The sequence below is a fragment of the Rhodnius prolixus genome, unplaced genomic scaffold, assembly GCF_049639745.1.
Source record: "Rhodnius prolixus isolate KJV_2025 unplaced genomic scaffold, Rpr scaffold_35, whole genome shotgun sequence".
NCBI lineage: Eukaryota > Metazoa > Arthropoda > Insecta > Hemiptera > Reduviidae > Rhodnius > Rhodnius prolixus.
In genome coordinates this window covers 634,505-653,298 of record NW_027411629.1, presented here as the reverse complement: position 1 = coordinate 653,298, position 18,794 = coordinate 634,505, and the positions used below count along the sequence as shown (strand labels likewise).

The 18,794-nt window shown below is 33.6% G+C and overlaps 1 protein-coding gene across 1 annotated transcript in view; it reads left to right on the top strand.

The window, feature by feature from the left end:
* Window positions 1-16,891, top strand: part of Syt14 (Synaptotagmin 14) — a 31,841-nt gene extending 14,950 nt beyond the window's left edge. Inside the window, exons 5-10 of the mRNA XM_074139555.1 lie at window positions 115-285; window positions 367-475; window positions 5,169-5,326; window positions 8,333-8,523; window positions 10,994-11,135; window positions 15,567-16,891. Of these exons, the coding sequence (XP_073995656.1) occupies window positions 115-285; window positions 367-475; window positions 5,169-5,326; window positions 8,333-8,523; window positions 10,994-11,135; window positions 15,567-15,764 (969 nt within the window). The 3' untranslated portion in view covers window positions 15,765-16,891. The remainder of the gene's footprint in view (window positions 1-114; window positions 286-366; window positions 476-5,168; window positions 5,327-8,332; window positions 8,524-10,993; window positions 11,136-15,566) is intronic.
* The last annotated feature ends 1,903 nt before the right edge of the window (window positions 16,892-18,794 follow it).

The window sequence follows — 18,794 nt, the reverse complement described above, 5'->3', positions numbered from 1 at the left end:
GTGCTCTAGGCCAGTGGCTGGTTGATTAACTGGCAACACAATGTCTCCTAGTTTGTGAACTTGTTTTTACTACTATTTTGCAAGGAAGTAGTCACTATGATGCGCTTGTTGTAGTGCGTGGTGGTGATGGGTGAAGAGCCAGTGTTCGATATGTCGGACAAGCGGACAGGTGAGCACGGAGCAGGCGCTCTGCAGGTCTCGCTGGCCTACGACCAGCCAACCCGCAACCTGACCCTGCATGTGCTACAGGCCACTGATATGCCTCCGCCGCCGGCACACATACAGGTCTGTTTTAACCAAATGTTCACTAAATCTGGCTCCATTCAGAGAAGCCATTTTATTTTTGTCATTTTATGTTTGTCGCAGGTCCGAGCAGTGTTGTTGTCGCACAAGAAGCAGAGGTATAAAAGTAAGAGCAGACAAGGGGAGAACCCACAATTCATGGAGAGTTTTCTCTTCCATAAGATAAGTTTTGGTAAATGTTTTTATTTTTATGGTATACAGTTTAATTTCAAGTTTTTTGGTTGATAACAAATATAAAACATAATAAATTCTATTAACTTTTCAAACTAACTTGTTTTGGAAAGTTAGGTGGACCATAAAGTCTCTTATCGAAAGTTATAATGGTATTCAATATTAAATTATTATTATTAGTAATTTTTTTTTCTCACTTGGTGCCGCACTAACTATTAAAAAGTGAAATAAATATTCATTCTCCATGTCTCCACGCTGATATCATGTAATATTATCATATTCCTTAGGATTATACTATGTACATCATACTTGGATTAAGACGATATTACTCGTATTTTGTACATAAACACACGATTACACACACACACACACACACACACACACATATATATATATATATATATATACGTATATTTATATATATATATGTATGTGTTATGTAGAATAGAAGAGCAGAAAATAAAAAAAAAACACTGAAAAGACATTAATATATTTTTTAAACGCCTTTACCACCCTTACACCTTTTTGTTTTACACACAATAAATCTGATGAAAAAACGCCTTGGGTAATTCAGACAAAAGAATTTCTTAGCAATTGCATCCAAATAAATATTTATCAAGTGATATTTAAATAAAATAAATTTATACAGGGGTTGTCTCCACAGATTACTATTTTATACACACACACATTATATGCTGATAAAATCTTCTTAACAAAAACTTACAGTTTAAAATGTTAAGTATAAGGGTTGATTAAACGCCAAAAGGTACACAAATCAGCAAGTACCCAACATTTCATTAATACTTCATTGATATTATTTAAGTAATTTTACTGCATTAATTTTCATTAATATTTTTTAGAATTTATTAGATGTCACAGACCCCTATGCTGGCCATTTTCATCTACAAAATATTTGTTCAAGTAGCACACCATTTAACTTAAATTGATTGACTGTAATATCTATTTATCTATATTAATCAAACTATTGATTACAGGTGAAAAATAAAACGTTATAATATATATATATATATATATGAGGCTAAAAAATTCATAAACTTTTTTAAAAAATGCTTACACCAACATACATCAATGATTTTATTTTATTTATTTTTATTTTTAAATAAAAATCGTCGGTTTAAGTTCATTCTTCGATTAAAGTAATTGTTATTTTATGTAGTAGTCAAACGTTTATAATAATAGAGAATAATTAATCTAGCTTTATCGCAAATAATATAGTTTTCTTCAATTAAATTTTCAACCTAGGTATTTTTCTCTCAATGTCGTACATATGTAATATAAAATAAATAAAATATGCATACTTTTTAGGACAGCTAATTATTCCAGCATTTTACTATAAGTAAAATTAGGGGGACTAAATTAAATTAAAATTGAGAAATGAATAATTATTTTTGAATAATCTACTTGTTATTAACGAGGGGGGTGGTGTCAGTTGCCTCCTCGTTGGTGCCCCCTGGTTAACGCGAAACAACTGACTTTTGTCGCCAAAATCATGACTTGGCATTAGAAAAAAAAAAAAACTTGTTATTAACTGTGTGTTATTTGTGCTCACGAAACCATAAGAGGAGGGAAAATAGAAAAACGAAATAGGAAGGAGACCGTTAGAAGAAGTCAACGGCGAAGAGAAAAGGAGCGAGCCTTGCGTGAAGAAGAACGACGACGTCATGAAGAAAGAGATCGACAGAGAATAATAGAAATGAGACGGCGGGATGAGCTTTAAGATTAGAAAGGGAAAGAGAGAAGATTAGAATAGAAAGAGAGAGATTGGAATGTGAACGAGTCGAACTGTTACGGTTAGAACGGGAAAGATTAGGAGGCGAGAGGGAAGAGTTGGGAGCTTCAGCGAAAGCAAATATTGAACAAGGGCAAGAAGAAAAGAGGCGCACTTGCGACCGGAAAAGGAAACCGGCAACTATTTACAAGGGTGGAGAGAGAGTGGCGATGCGGAGGACCAAATTTAGTCAAACGTCCAAACTGGACAGTTTGTTTTTAGAACCTTATAAGGTAGTTAAGGTTGAGGGGGAAGATCGGTACGATGGTGAAGAAGAAGAGAATGGCGAAGTGGATGACGGAGACGTTGAGGATGGTGAAAATAATGGAGAAGAAGGTGAAGAAATGGAAGTAGATGATGTAAAAGGAGAAAGGAGTAGATTGAGGCTGGTATGTGCAGGACCGATCGTTCGAGGCGAACGATTCGCAGGACGGCCGATCTGTGGAATAGAAATCCGTGGAGGCACCCCCTTATAAATTTATTTTATTTAAAATACTATTTTATGAACATGGCGATGGCCATGGCGACTATATTCCTTTGTCTATATTAACTTCAAGGCGTTATAATATATCAGATTTAATGTGAGTTTAAGACGGTAAAGGTGTAAAGGCGAGAAAATATATTATTGTATCATCAGTGATTCCTTGTTTTTCTTTCTTTCTTTCTTGTTAATTACTATCTACTCTCTTCTTTCCTACATATATATATATATATATATATATGATTAAATACGTGTTTTTTATTTTTTCGAAATTTCTCGCCTACTTATTGTATATACATATACAGGGTGACCAGAGTTATATGCTCCACCCACTTTTTTTTTTAAACGGCGGTAAATTTCTTTTTCTAGTTTATTTTATTTTTTTTTAGTCTAGTTTATTTTCAGTGATTAACCCATTTTTTTAAACCCCTGTATCTCGAGATACAGCATCCAACTTTGTTTTTTCAAATGGAACGTTAAATTTTTTTTTGCATATTTTTATAGTATTTGAGCTCCTAAATAAAACACACACAAAAAAAATTTGAAATCGGTTAGGTTTTTCAAAAGTTATGGTAATTTAAAATATGCAAAAAAAAAATTAACGTCGTAGAAAAAATATCCTGAACGTCGAATAACTCTAACCTGCCTAGATCTTGACTTCGCCAACACAAGTGCTGCTACAAGCAAAGCGTGGGAGTCCAGAGTTTTGGCTTGCTTATCCGTTGATTGTGCCCAGTTTAAACAGATTCTTCAAGAAAAATAACGTAATTTTGACAATAAACTGAATTTTTTTTTTCATATTTTAAATTACCATAACTTTTGAAAAACCTAACCGATTTCGAATTTTTTTTTGTGTTTTTTTTAGGAGCTCAAATACTACAAAAATATACCAAAAAAAATTTAACGTTCCATTTGAAAAAACAAAGTTGGATGCTGTATCTCGAGATACAGGGGTTTAAAAAAATGGGTCAATCATTGAAAATAAACTAGACTAAAAATGATTAAATATGTGTTTTTTATTTTTTCGAAATTTCCCGCCGTTTAAAAAAAAAGTGGGTGGAGCATATAACTCTGGTCACCCTGTATATAATATATAAGTATGAGTTATGGACTAGATATTGCTGACACTGGGATTCACACGCAGCAGCCGTGAGAAGATCTTTTGTTATCAAGTCGCCCACAATATAAACAATATAAAAGACGTTGCAGCCACATACTGGCGCTCCACTCCAATCTTTACTTACACCAGGTCACTTTATCATTTGTACCTTTAGTAGAGTCTGCTGTATTGTTCGATCATAAATGTAGTCCGATGTTCTTGTAATTTCAATAAAGTTGTTTTTTAAAAATGGCATTTCTCAGACGAAATCCCTAACATTACAAATATTTTATATATATATATATAAAATATATAGATATTTTAAATATTTATAATTCAAATTTAGCAAATCTCCTCCAACCCTATGATACTATTTAACGTTGTAGTTTTATCAATTAAATAATTATTATTGTATAATATAATTGGGAAATTTAATTCGACATTTGATTCTTATTAACATTATAAGAGACAGTAATTTCATCAGATAAATCAATGACATCAGAGAAATTACAATTACAATATACAATTCTGACCTTTTCCTGTCGTAGCAGTGCTCTTATTAGAATTGCCTTGGAAAACTGTTTGAAATAAAAGTTATAGATCTACGTACATGCGACTAGTTCAATATTTTGGAAGAAAGTCGTAAGAACCGTTTTCGAAGAAGTTCTAAAAAAACTGAAAATTTATTCAGAGAAAGTTAAACTTCCAAATGACCGATTCTTCCAAATCCTTATTGAGGCGTCTTTTGTTGGTATCTATCCGAAATGTCAGATTTTTTTTTTATCCAGGGTGGACACAAGCAAAGAGAGAGACATTGAGCAGTGATGATGGTAGGGTGAAAGAAAGAGGAAGGCTAATTCTAATCACTTTCCGGTGAAAACTCAAAATCGAAAATCTGTGCGATTACAATTCGAGGCCGGCAGTGCACTGGAAAAAGCTCCGGGTGCCAATAACCTCAGATCTTTACGCGCCTTAAATCAATAAAAAAAAATATTTTTTTTATTTTTATGTATTAGATGTGACGTAGTAGATGGATGTAAGCATAGGCTCAGATGCCCCAACAGTGGTTTGCAAACAAAAGATAGATTTGAACACAAAAATGGTCTTGCGTTACCCAGTTTAGTCAAACTGCTAAATGGTTTCTTCCAAAAGAAGGTGACACTTGATCTACACCTCCCTTCAGACAGAAAATGTTTCCCAACCTCACATTTGTTTTCAAAATATAATTCTTTCTCCTCGGAACATTGTTCAATTACAAGATGAACATGCGAAATTGTATGTTGTTTGCATAAAGGGCTTACTAATTCGGTTTTGTGTTTGTACAGAGGAGCTGGACAAATTGGGCATCCGATTGCGGGTCTACTACTGGGGCCGGCTGAGGAGACCAAGGCTCATTGGTGAGACTTGCATCTTCTTCGCACATGTCAATCTGAATCTTGAATCCAATATGTGGTTGATGCTGGAACCGCCGTCCAGACATTCGGTAAGTTTCATTTCTCTGTAAGCAAGATACATATCTTATAAACACACATGTGCTTGCATATAGATAACATTTTATGGTGGAAACAGAAATTGTATCGGTTAATGTTAGAATAGTACCTGGGAAGGGTCCTTTTTTCCATGGCAGCATATTAGCAATTGCGAAATAGTTATTGAAATGCAACCAAACAGGATATGAGAGGCTATTTCCTCTTCCTTTACTTTCTTACAAAACATGCTCAGGGGCTGTAGGTTGGTTAACCTCTCACCCTAAGGAGATGCTGAATCTTCCATGCCACTTAAAAATGTCTATCACTAGACTAATCTTAGCCGTGGTTTTCAAGCCCATCATTTTGAACACTATTTAGAACGCAGAAAATAGTATAAAGCTTTGTTAAAATCTTACAAAAAAAAAGGTTTTTTTGAGGAAATAAAATATGCTTTAAGAAACATAAAAGATAACTGTGAATTTTGGAACAAATTACATAGATTTAGAAAATAAAAAACTTTTCAGTGTTTCACCAATAATTGTAACAGAAGGAGAGTTTACAAAGCTATTTATTCGAGTCGCTGTATTAGTTACGAATTATACTTGGACGCCTATAATCCTGACTTGGACTACATTAGTGTTAATGAGGTAATGATTTCTATATCAAAGTGTAAAAATAAAAAAGCTTGAGGTTGTGATTTAATTCCAAATGAATGCCTTACATTAATAATTGATTAATAATGCCATTATGTTTTACATAATGACTGTTCCATCTTCAAGGGGAAAAATTAAACTCAACATAATTTTTAAGAAAGGCGATCCCTCAGATTTCTTTAATTACAGAGGTATTTCTCTATTTAACACCACGTCAAAGTCGTTTTCAAATATCACTTATAATAGGTTGTATAACTGGGTGGAAACTCGCAAGTTATTTCCTATCGGGCATTTTGGATTTAGGTCAGATATGGACTGCAGGGATAGTATATTTTCCTTAATCTCAAAGCGAAAATGTTTATTGCATTTATTGACCTAAGCATTCGATTCCATTAATCATTAACAGCTGTGGCAAAATCTTAACGATCTAGGCATTAGTAAAAAGCTTTTGAATATAATTAAGAATCTTTATAAATCATTTTCTTTTATAATCAATCATAGTAATATAAACTCCTCAGAAATAGCTATTGCAGAGGGTGTACTCCAAGGGAAGTTCTAAGCTCATTATAATTTTTATCATATGTTTCTAATATGGTTAATTTTTTCAAAGCATGGTTCAGTTGGCGCTAATATGGATGATACTCAGCTACAGTTGAATTTACTTCATAATTGTTATCTGGAAAACCATCTTACAAATTCAAATAAATAATAAATACAAAATATAAATACTCAATAAATACAAATAAAACTAAGGTCCTCGTATTTCAAAAACATGGGCTAACTGCTAAGTTAAAACTCTTTAATTATAACAATAATGTAATAGAAAATGTACAGAACTTTAACTATTTGGGAGTTCTACGTATTTTCTCAATCAGCCAAATTTAATGAGACAGCAAATTATTTTTTTATATAAAAGTGGGGCAGCCAAAGTATCGACATTTATTTATTGAAATAGTCTAAAGCAGATCATGGAAATCTGTTTTTTGTATGTCGCTCTAGCACAAAGTGTTCTGATATAATTCGGAAATTTGTGGTGTAATAGTGCAAATAGTATCTTTGAAAGAGATCAATTAAGTTTTTTAAAAGATTGCTACAACTGCCAATTTCTACTCCTAATGCATTGTTTGAATAGAAGCTTATAGGGTACACACACAATGTATAGTACTTAAAAGAACATTAAAATGGTGGCTTACTCTACTTGAATTACCAGATTCTTGCATAGTGAAAATTGGTTACAGTAGTAATAAATATAAAGTTATAAATATAAAGTTAAAAAATATAGTTAATTAAATATATTATTTAACTGGGCATCTGAAATGGAAAATCATTTATGCATGATCGGAGCTGAAAACTTCAGAATGCCGAATCAACTAAAAAACAATTTGATAATTTTATTATAGCTTCGAAAAAAATTAAACTCAAGATATTGACAAAATTCGCAATAACAGTTACAATTTATTTTATAGACTAATAAGCCCAATTAACGCTAATGCATTTTACTTAAATTGTAATGTTTACGTAGTCAAAATTATACTTACCTGCCAATTAAAATTGTCATTCAAAATTTAGACTAGGTTATTTATATAGGGAAAGAAACTTATTTTTGATGTTGAGAGTGTTTGTAAATATTGTAACCAAAATAAAGATACGTTTTTTCATTTTCTACTTTATTGACCTCACTTCGAGGGCTACAGCGGTAATTTTATAAATAAATATGTAAATATAAATGATGATATAAATTACCAAGTTGCTTCCATACTAGACATAGGTATTATTGCCAAATTAAACAGTGTGTAATATTTTGTTAAGAACAGTGTTCATAAAAGAGCTGATGATTAATATTTATTTTATTTTCTAAGTTAATTTCATTATGTTTTATTAATTTATTGTATAGTATTTCCGTGCTCCCAGCAATGGCCCTTTGTAGCCTAAATGCTTGTAAATAAATTTTCTATTCAGTTCATTAAATTAATTAGATACATTGGCTAGGTAAAAAACAAAATCAAATATTAAAATTAAATAATATAAAAATCCAATTATCAAATAGGTACCGTGAATGAAAGCAGATATATTTAAAAGACTAATTTTTAATGTTTTAAAAATGTTATTAATCATTTACGGAACTTTACTTGCTCCATTACATTGGTTTCAATTGGAACGTAACAAAGTTCCTCATGCAAATGTGTTTTAAGCAGTTGCGGTAACGTTCTCCGGAATATTTTGCTCACCCTCGTATATATATATATATATATATATATATATATATATTATATATATATATATACACACATTTCTGACAATACATAGAAGGAAATTATTGCATCAGGACGTGGAGACTAGTGTGTGGTGTGTATGTGTGTGTGCCAGGGCGGCAGTACGGCGTGTGCTCAGGTGAGCAAATGGAGTCCCGGGCCGGATGTGCTGAGCGTGGCTAGGAGCGAGAGCACCAGCTCCTCGGTGAGTCTGCGGCACGGTCTGGCCGAGCTCATGTTAGGGCTGGCCTACAGCGGCACCACGGGCCGCCTCACCGTGGAGGTCATCAAGGGCAGTCATTTTAGGTAACTCAACTGCATTGGCGCTTTCATAACTCTTTGAGAATTCACTTCAAACCTTGTTTTTATTTCTTATTTTCGAGTATAAACTGATTGGTCCATTTCCAAAATTCAGCTTTTGTTTCTCCTCTACCATGAACCTTCTTCGTTTTTGTGTATCTGACATATAGAATTCCGATGACAGTGCTTTATTTGATTTTGTTTCATTTTGCTTTCATTTAATGTGCAGTTTCCAGTTGTGGTAGTCAATTGTGCATGCTGCACCTAGATAGCCTGAGTCCTAATTTGCTACCAATTACGCATGCACCAGAAAATTTTCTTGCACGGATTATCCCATTAGCAAGTTGCCAATAGTGTGTTTAAATTTCCTTCTACTTTCTCATGGTGTATACTAGGTAAGAGAAAGTATTGCGATAATGTCAAATTTTCAATTTCGATTTTTCACCAGAAATATCCGTTTAATAGTCTCCTGAGTCCAAAAAAGGGATGTTTACAAAATGTTTTTGGTCTGTATGTGTGTGTCTGTCTGTAGAGTTCGTTGTGAGCATAACTCATACGAATAATCACAGTAAGTTCAAATTTGATATCGGGTTTAGCTATCTCTGGGAACCGGAAGTGCCACTTAACTGAATCGATTTTACAGTTTTTGAATTTTTTTAAAAAAAGGATCGTAAGATTTTCTTTAAACTTGTACTTATTGCATAAGTAGTTCTGCAACTTTTATTTAAAACATTTCCCGGAAAAAATCGATTAAGGGTATTCTTGGCCGAGGGGGTGCTCTAATGTGCTATTTCAGTGTAACTTATGAACTTGTCACCTTAATATTATTACGGATTGTAATTACAATTTTAAATTTGAAGAAAATTGGCTAACCAGAAAAGTCATTTTCTGAATAGATTATATATGTTTTGGCGATTTTTTCGAAAATGGTATCTTAAAAGTAAATATGTATATAATTGAAATAATCTATCTTTTAGTACAAATTGTAAGTTTCAAAAAAAAAAAAATTAATTGCGTAATTTGTGGTAAGAAAAAGTAGAATGAGTGTAGATAAAATTGGGTACGAGGGTCGTTTGAAAAGTCCGTGCAAAAATAAAAACTACTTAATTTTTTGGGGTAAACCTTTTTTATTTTTCAACATAGTCTCCTTTTAGGCTTATACACTTCGTCCAACGCTGCTCTAGTTTGTTGATCCCTTCCGAATAATAGGATTTGTCAAGTCTGAAAAATAGCCATTCGTTTCTGCAATCACCTCCTCGTTTGAATAAAATCTTTTTCCCGCCAGCCATTTCTTCATATTCGGGAACAAATAGTAGTCCGAGGGAGCCAAGTCTGGAGAATAGGGGGGATGTGAAACGAGTTGGAACCCTATTTCCATTAATTTTGCGACCACAACTGCTGAGGTGTGAGCTGGTGCGTTGTCGTGATGGAAAAGGACTTTTTTGTGGGCCAATCGTGGGCGTTTTTGTTGCAGCTCGGTTTTCAAACGGTCCAATAACGATGAATAATATACACCTGTAATAGTTTTACCCTTTCACCATATCATGGATTTTATCAATGATTTCTGGAGTAGTAACCTCAACAGGGCGTCCAGAACGTTCAGCGTCACTTGTGCCCATGTGGCCACCCCGAAAATTTTGAAACCACTTATAAACTGTTCTAATCGAAGGTGCAGAGTCACCATAATGTTTATCAAGCTTCTCTTTAGTCTCCTGAGGCGTTTTGCCTTTCATAAAGTAGTGTTTAATCAACACACGAAATTCTTTTTCGTCCATTTTTTGAAAATCACTCGACTTCCTCGATTCAAACGAATGCCAAACACAAAGAAATAGACCGATCTGGCTGAAACTTGGTGCGTGTTCTTCCAAGAGATGCTACTAACTAAACATAACCTCGATATGCGCCAGTAGTGCTATCTCTCTGACTTTGCACGGACTTTTCAAACGACCCTTGTATGTTTGTAACCTTGCTCCGTGGCTACTGGGATGTATCCTAACGAAAGAACTCTCCTTTAAGTGAACTTGTACACGCTCGGTTTATATTTCTTTATTGATCAGTTCCATACTGAACATTAACTTAATTAATTATTAAATAAAATTTGCGGTATCTTTATATTCAGGGAAATCATTGGTGGAGTTTTAGACATAGTACTGAGTTTCTTGAAAACATTTGATCTACATCGGTCTTATTATTACAGCAGCAACATCACCTTAACACAGTTTCAAAAACATTAACTAAGCTGCCCTTTATCATTTCTTGCACGATAGCATGTTCTCAGAGTATTGATAGTTACTGAAAAGCACCCGCACTATTACTCTGTTGACAGGTAGGCCGATGTTAGAGGCACATAGCTTCCTACCAGGGTTGCCGAGACCACTAACCTCAGAAATAACTTGAGCTACTAGACTGGGCATCTTTCTCCATCCTGAGCAACTTTTCTGATGCAGTATTCATTTTTGTTTTGAATGTTTTGTAGAGACTGGGCAGTATCCAGGGCACCTGATACCTACGTAAAACTGAGTCTAGTGAGCAGCTCTGGACATGAGTTGATCCACAGTAAGACCAGCGTACGACGTGCCCAGCCTCATCCTTTGTTCAAGGAGAAATTTATTTATCAGGTATTTATTGTACCGAGTTTTTGTTTACAGACTTTGATACTGTTAATAATGATGATGAGTAAAATAAGCTTCCCTTAAAGGGAAGTGGATTGAGTCTCTTGGTTAGGGATCACAACGTTTCTGCGGGTATCGCAAGGAGAAGAAAAAAAAGATTCTCATTTTATAAAGGAAGTATAATGTATGTACAAATATATTAGGTATCATTAGAGTTGTTTAAGTTTACATTTAAATTGACCTAAGCAGCATGATTATTTCATGAACAAAAGTAATTTTCTATTGTTTTCAAACCCAAAATGTTTGGGTTTTTAATTTTTAAAACCAACCATTTTAAGAATATATTTTGATTAAAATTTAAGAGAGTAAAGAAAGATAGGTAATAAACCTATTCAAAATTTCCTATTTTAAGCTATTTCAAACTATGCAAATTAACCTTCGATTATAAACATAGCACTTGTACACCACGAATGCGCAACCTACGCCCCCTTAATCTTCCTTCTGTCAGGGTAGATGTTGTAAGTTGGGCACACCTCTTAAAAGGTTCCTAAAGAGATCAAACTCGGATGAAGCCAGTCCTTGGTGACCTCAGAACGCTCTAACTCCACATTTTCTTAGCGTGTTTCCTCCATGCTAAAACAGGCGATTTTTGCTTAGAAGTAGATAGGAGCTACATTGGCCATGACACAGGCCGCCTCATAGGAAATTGTTCTGTAGCCCTTAATTAAGCGAAGGGCAATTAACCTTTGATCTGATCATAACTTCGTCCTGTTATAGCCAACTTCGAGATCCTCAATCCAAGCGGGAACAGCATATAATAAAAGAGAAAATATAGCACCAGAATAAATTATTAATTATCAGATAATTTTTATCTGTAGAGCGTCACATCCTATACCGCAATACACCTTTGCAGTCCTTGAAAGACTATGTATCAGTTAAGTGCATCTTGTTTTTATATTTTCTATATGGCAGTTCCATGTAAACTTCTCATCAAAAATAACTCACATTTTCAGAAAATGTTGTTGTTCTTGTTGTTGCTGTGGTTGTTCTTGTTTTTCTTGTTCTTCTTTTCTTCTTCTTCTTTTTCTTCTTCCTTCTTGTTTCCTTTTTTGTAATCAACGCAGCGCCTAAACATGCCAACAGATTCTTATGAATGAGGTGTCATTCGATACGGAATTTTATGTAGATATGTCTTTTGGGGATCTCGATGCTGTACATCGAATGGGAAAGGAGTTTGCCCCTCGCAAGCCAGGCCCTCTCTAAACCTATCTCTACAACGCTTAGTCCGATTTTGCTAAAACTTTGCACGAAGAAGCGGTTAAAGCTCCCCTACTCCATCCATGCTCTTACACCTACTAGTGTATTACCTACTAGCTATTAAGTGGAAGTACTGCAATCGTTCAAATTAACGACGCGTGAGCTGATTAACGTCAATTAAGTGTCATTCGATTCGAAATTTTATATGGTACATCTTTTTGGGGATCTCGACGTCTACAACATTAGACACGGAGTTTGCCCCACTACAATATAATCAATAACTGTCGACCAATTTGATAAAATTTGGGAGTTCGAGTTTTACTGAGTGACATTAAAGTGCTATCCTACTCTTACACCTACTAACAAGTTCTGCAATCGTGCGTATTTGGAAGTATAATTGCTCTTTGCCTTTTAGGGAGAAGTTCTGCAATCGCAGTTTAATTTTTCTTATTCCTCCTAGAAAGAAGTACTGTAATCTCAGTTTAATTTGGCTATTTACGTTCAAATACCTTCCTATTTTATTCAAAACGTTTTCTCAAGTTAATTTTTTTTTTGTGGATTCCTTGGGGACCCCAACTAAAAGCATTCTTTTAAAAGACCTCTCCAGTGGTTACTTAACAACATATCAGGTTATAACGAAAGTATTGCTTATTCCAAATGTTAAGAATATCTGTAAAGTAGATATGTAACTTTACAAAATAGACAAAAAGGAAAATCTATCCAAAAGGTACAAAAATCTTCTTAACAAAAACTTACAGTTTAAAAGGTTAAGTATAAGGGTTGATTGAACGCTAAAAGGTACACAAATCAGCAAGCACCCATCATTTCATTTATGCTTCATTGATATCATTTAAGTAATTTTACTGCATTAACTTTTAATTAATATTTTTCAGAATTTATTAGATGTCACAGCTCTTTGTTGGCCATTTTGATCTACAAAATATTCCTTCAAGAACACTATATAACTTAAAATGTCTGTCATTTCTATTAATCCAAAATATAATAATCAAACTAGGGGCGGGCGTTGCTCTAGTGGTCAAGAGCGTGACTTTGTAAGTGAGAGATCCTAAGTTTGAATTCCGTGCATGACTACTTTTTATTTGTTACAAAAATTGTTTATAGTAAAGTATGAGCTTCCACCCCCATCCACGACACCTAATTGGTAGTTGGACGTTAAGCACGCCTGAAAAAATAGGCGATTATTCTACTTTACTTTAACAATCGAACTATTAATCACAGGTTAAAAAGAAAAACATGATAAAAAATCAAAAACATTTATGAGACTAAAATTCAATTTTATTTAATGCATACATCAATGATTTTGTGACTTTATTTATTTTAAATAAAAATCGTCAGTTTTTGTTAATTTTCCGATTAAATTGATTGTTACTTTACTTAATGTAGTAGTCAAGCGTTATTAAAACTGACCGGTAGGACAGTTGTATAAGGGGTGATGGTCAAAAACTGCACGAAAAAGCGTAACGTTGAAAAACACCCAACTTTGACAATTTTTTTCTTAAATAATAGGTAATAATTAATTTTGTTTAATATTAAATAATATAGTTTTCTTCAATTACATTCTCAATCTAGGTGTTCTTACCACAATTTTATGCATATGGATTATAAAATAGATAAAAGATACAGTCGACTCTCGATAAATAGAAATCCAAGGGACTATAAGAAAAATTCGAATTATCGAGACTTCGAATTATCAAGAAGTTTGAATTATCAAGAAGGGGCAAAAAAATCGAATTATTAAGAGTTTTTATTATGTATATATGTATGTACATACGTATATTGAAAATACGTATGAGCTTACCAAAGTTTTAGACATATACAGCCTCAAGTAAAATAGTAAAAATAATGAAAACGACAAAAAATAACAAAAAAATTACATATGTATTAATATTTCAATAAATAATAATATACATATGTACCTAATTAAAAAAATTAAGAACAGTTTTTTGTTTCAATGTGGCTTGACTTAGTCAAGTGACTTAGAATTGTAGAAAGCGTTTATGGTGGAATATTGAAAGTTTTGGCGATATCTTTTCTTTTCGAACCACTTTCCACGGCCGCGATAATTTTTTTTTTCGCCGGACACAGTAAGGGAGACGTGCTTCCCATCGTGACAAACTAAGAAAGAGAATCGGAAAGTTAAGCTGGGCTGAAACGAAGGAAACATTACGCAGGAAATGAACAATAAGCGGAAAATGAGAAGTAAACATTACTAGGGAAAATTCGAATTATAAAGAGGGGAATTATAGAGCCTTCTCTACCCCTGTTGTTAAGAAAAGGATTTCAAATTATCGAGCGTATCTAAATACACTGAATTTTTTCGATTTACCGAAGTTAACAGCTGCAGAGTTCGAATTATCGAAAAATTCGAATTATCGAGAGTCGACTGTATATGCATATTTTTAGGACAGATAATTATTGAAATATTTTACTGCAAGTTCTTAATTAAAAGGACTACAATAAATTACAATTGAGAGATGAATAATTATTGTTGAATAATTTATTTGTTATTCACTGTGCGTTACTTGTGCTTTCGAATACTTCTGTTAGACAAATTGAAGATTAAAATTTTGATTTAAATCCGTGATTCACATTTAAACAGAACCGTCTCTAGCTTTGTCTTTTCCTATTTTAATGTGCATGTGTATGTGTTACACGGAATATAGGGCAAAATAGAGATCAATCAGAAAAATAACTTAGAATAGAGTTAAAATATAGTACATATTTGTTTATGTAGATGTGATGTACATATTATCATTAGTATAACAAAAAAGTTATTATGAATAAACTGGCCAGCATTAGGGTTTTGACGTCTAATTAATTCTATAAAATAATAATGACATGTTAATGCTGTAAAATTATTTAAATAATATCATCTAAGCATGAATGAAATGTCGGTACTAGCTGATTAGTGAACCTTTTGGCGTTTAATCAACCCTTATACTTAACTTTTTAAACTTGAGTTTTTTGTTAAGGAGATATACATACATTGATATTTTCTCTTTCCCCCCTTGACTGTTTAGTTTTCAAATTCATTAGCTGTCTGCGTGAAGTAGATATTATCGAGCTCTGCGGACCAAACCATTTTTTTTCTCTCTCTCTTCTTTTTCAGGCATAATTTCCGACTATCGCTTGGTTAACTATATTTAGTTATTTTTACAGGTGGCGCTCTTCCAATTGGCCGACGTTACGCTGATGGTCTCAGTGTACTGTAGACGACCAATCAAACGTAAAGAAATGTTAGGATGGATCTGTCTGGGCCACTCTAGCTCTGGCGAGGAAGAACTGTCACATTGGCAGGACATGTGTCAGGTGAGAGGCGAGCAGGTGTCCAGATGGCACGTGCTGATTGAAGCCTAGGTAAACACAGTTAGAACAGACGTATTTGTTAATCTTGATCGAGTTATTCCTCTTGTGAGAGACTTCTTGCGAGGTGGCTGGTAATAATAACTCTTTTGTCTAGCTTAAACATTTTTGTTATTCTCTAAATTTTAGAATGAATTTTTTTGTCACTTTGATTACGAAAGAAGAAAAGTTGATATCAGTTCGGTTTGTGTTCGGTTTGTTGGAATTGTAAGATTGTACAAGAAAGTACAATCAAGAAAAACTTCTTGTTACAAAAGTTTTGCGTTGAAAAAATATGATGGAATTATAAATTTGAGCTTGCTGTCTGCAATCCTATTACAAAAAAATATAGCCCGTCCTACCTTACGGCAGATCTTATCATCTTGCAGGGTTTCTCTGCTTTTCTTTTTCTTCTTCTTCTTTGCTGGCATTCAGACCCTGTATCTCCTCAACTAATCTTCACCACTCCTTCCAATTGTAAGCCACCCGTTTTCACTTCATACCTTGTGATCTTGCCAACATGGTGCTGCTACCACTTTGGGGCTTACTTCTAAACTTCTTCCACCAGGGTGGCAAGCCAATATCATTTTGAGGATTACTGTTTTCTTTCTACCTTTCATCTCTAGGTCCTGTTCTTTGTAAAATTCCATTGTCTCCTGATTAGACCTCATTCTTCATGCGTATTCTTTCTCACCAGGTGTTTTTCTGAGAATAACTTTTGAGTACTTAACTAATAGATTAGTGATAACGACTTATCTTTATTCAGAGAATGTTCTCTTCATCAACGCCCCTGACCTATTTTCTGAGTTGTGTAATTTTTTTTAGCTAAGAAATGAAATGCTTATTTAAATGCCAATATAACTAAATTTCTAAGTTAAATAACAAATAACTAAGTTAAAAAAAAGTGTTATCCACTGGCTACAAAATAACAAATATTAGCTACGTTTATGGCTGATTTAGCCTACTTATAATAAACATTGGCATCAAGTTCGGTGCTAACACACGATTATTTTTTTCGCGTTAGCACCACATTTGTGCCACCGATCTGCAAAAGTCCAGCGTTTTTGTCGCAAAATTAAGAAATTTATGTAGAAATAACGGTCTCTTTTTCAAGTAACTGTACTTGATGACAATACTTAATGAATATCAAGTAATGTATGATTATATTTGTAGCATTGAATTTAATTAAGGGGTTTAATATTTATATTGCAGCAGAAACTTAGAAATTTTACAGATTAGTCGCACTAATAATCAAAGGAAGGTGAGCACTTTTTCCCAGAAATGTTACAGATTAGTCGCACTAATAATCAAATGAAGGTGAGCACTTTTTCTTCACAACTTTTTCATCGCTGAAATTTTGCAGATCGGCGGCACTAATGATAGCAAAAAATCACGGTCACTGGTGGGCACGCTAACTTGAATGAAGCATGTCCATCAAAAGGCTGTGGTATTACACTGCAGATGTAGCAGCAGGTGAAAGATAGTTGGGTAGATAACCTGCTTAGTAGCCTTCTCAAAGAGCCGTCCCGCGAACATAGTTATTTAAGCTCCTACAAAAAGGAAGTGCTAAAGCGATCAACAGTCCATGTCCTGATTTGGTGGCCAAGTTCCTGATTCCACTTCTTTTTTTTGTCAGGTATTGTTCCCTTCAGAATGGTCTGAAAGTGATTGTACTTGTGTCCCTCATCATATGTGCGCAATCTTTCCTTCTTTTAATTATTTACCATAGTTCCTGAGATAAATATGTAATCACATTCCAGGGGAACTTGAGCAAACACCGGAACAACCACGTTTCAAATGCTCAAATTCATATATGCCGCCTTTAAACATTAAATACCAATTAAATATCATAATCAACATGATTACATACCTAATAACACAATAGGCAGTGAGTAGCATTTTGCAATTCTTTATTTAAAAAGAAAAAACTTGTGGCACTGGAGCCATAGGAAGTTACTTTTATTTCTGAAGGATTTGTAATGCTCGTTCTTTGTCCACGCTCAGAAGGAGAAGGGGTCGGTTCCTAGGAAGTAAAATAAAATGGAAAAAAAGAAACAATAACGAAATAAAATAACCTAAGTGGAATAATAAAGAAAATAAGAACTAATAATTAATTATAATCAAGGTTGGGCGCCACGTCACTTAAGGAAAAGGGGTTATGGGGGAAAGTGACGGAAGCCCCCCAAAGAAGAGAAAATGGAAAAACGAAATAAATAAAAACAAATAGATAAATAAATCAATCAATTGATAAATAGAATAGAAAAAGAGAAAAAAATTGTCAAAGTTGGGTGTTTTTCAACGTTACGCTTTTTCGTGCTGTTTTTGATGATCAACCCTTATAAATCAGTTGATAAATAAATAAATGAATGAATAGATAAATAAATAAAGGATTGAACCTGCGTTCCACAGGCCGTGGCCTAGCGCCTTAGGGTACGTTTACAACGGAGCTGTGAGTATAGATGATAGCAGAGATGATAACTGATAGAGTAAAATATAATCGCTGATTAGTGTGCACAACGGAGCTGTGATACATGCAACATGTCGAGTAGTGAAGAAGAGTTTTTATGTTCAGCAGCAACGAAATGGTATATTTTAAAGAAAAAACGCTTTAGAAAATATCATGTACATCCCATAAATAAAAAACGAAGTACTTTGGGTGAATTTCACTATTTATATAAGGAACTTAGAAATTATCCGGATCGTTTTTTTGAATATGTGAGGATGGGTCCACCCACATTCGACTACATTTTAGAAAAAATAAGGTCAAAATTAAGAAAACATTGGAAAAATTGTCATGGAAATCCTATAACCACAGGAGTAAAACTAGTGTTTACTCTGGTAAGTAATGGTTTTATTGAGAAAAAACAAATAAATACACATAAAAATAAATGTAAGCACGATTTAAAAAACAAAATATTGTTTAAAAGTAAATAATAAAATAATAACAAAAAATAATGAGTAAATACAGCACTAATTAATTTTTCTACGTCCATTTTGAAGCTCCGATACTGGAGTTCAGCTAGCAGAAAAATGAAAAATTTAATT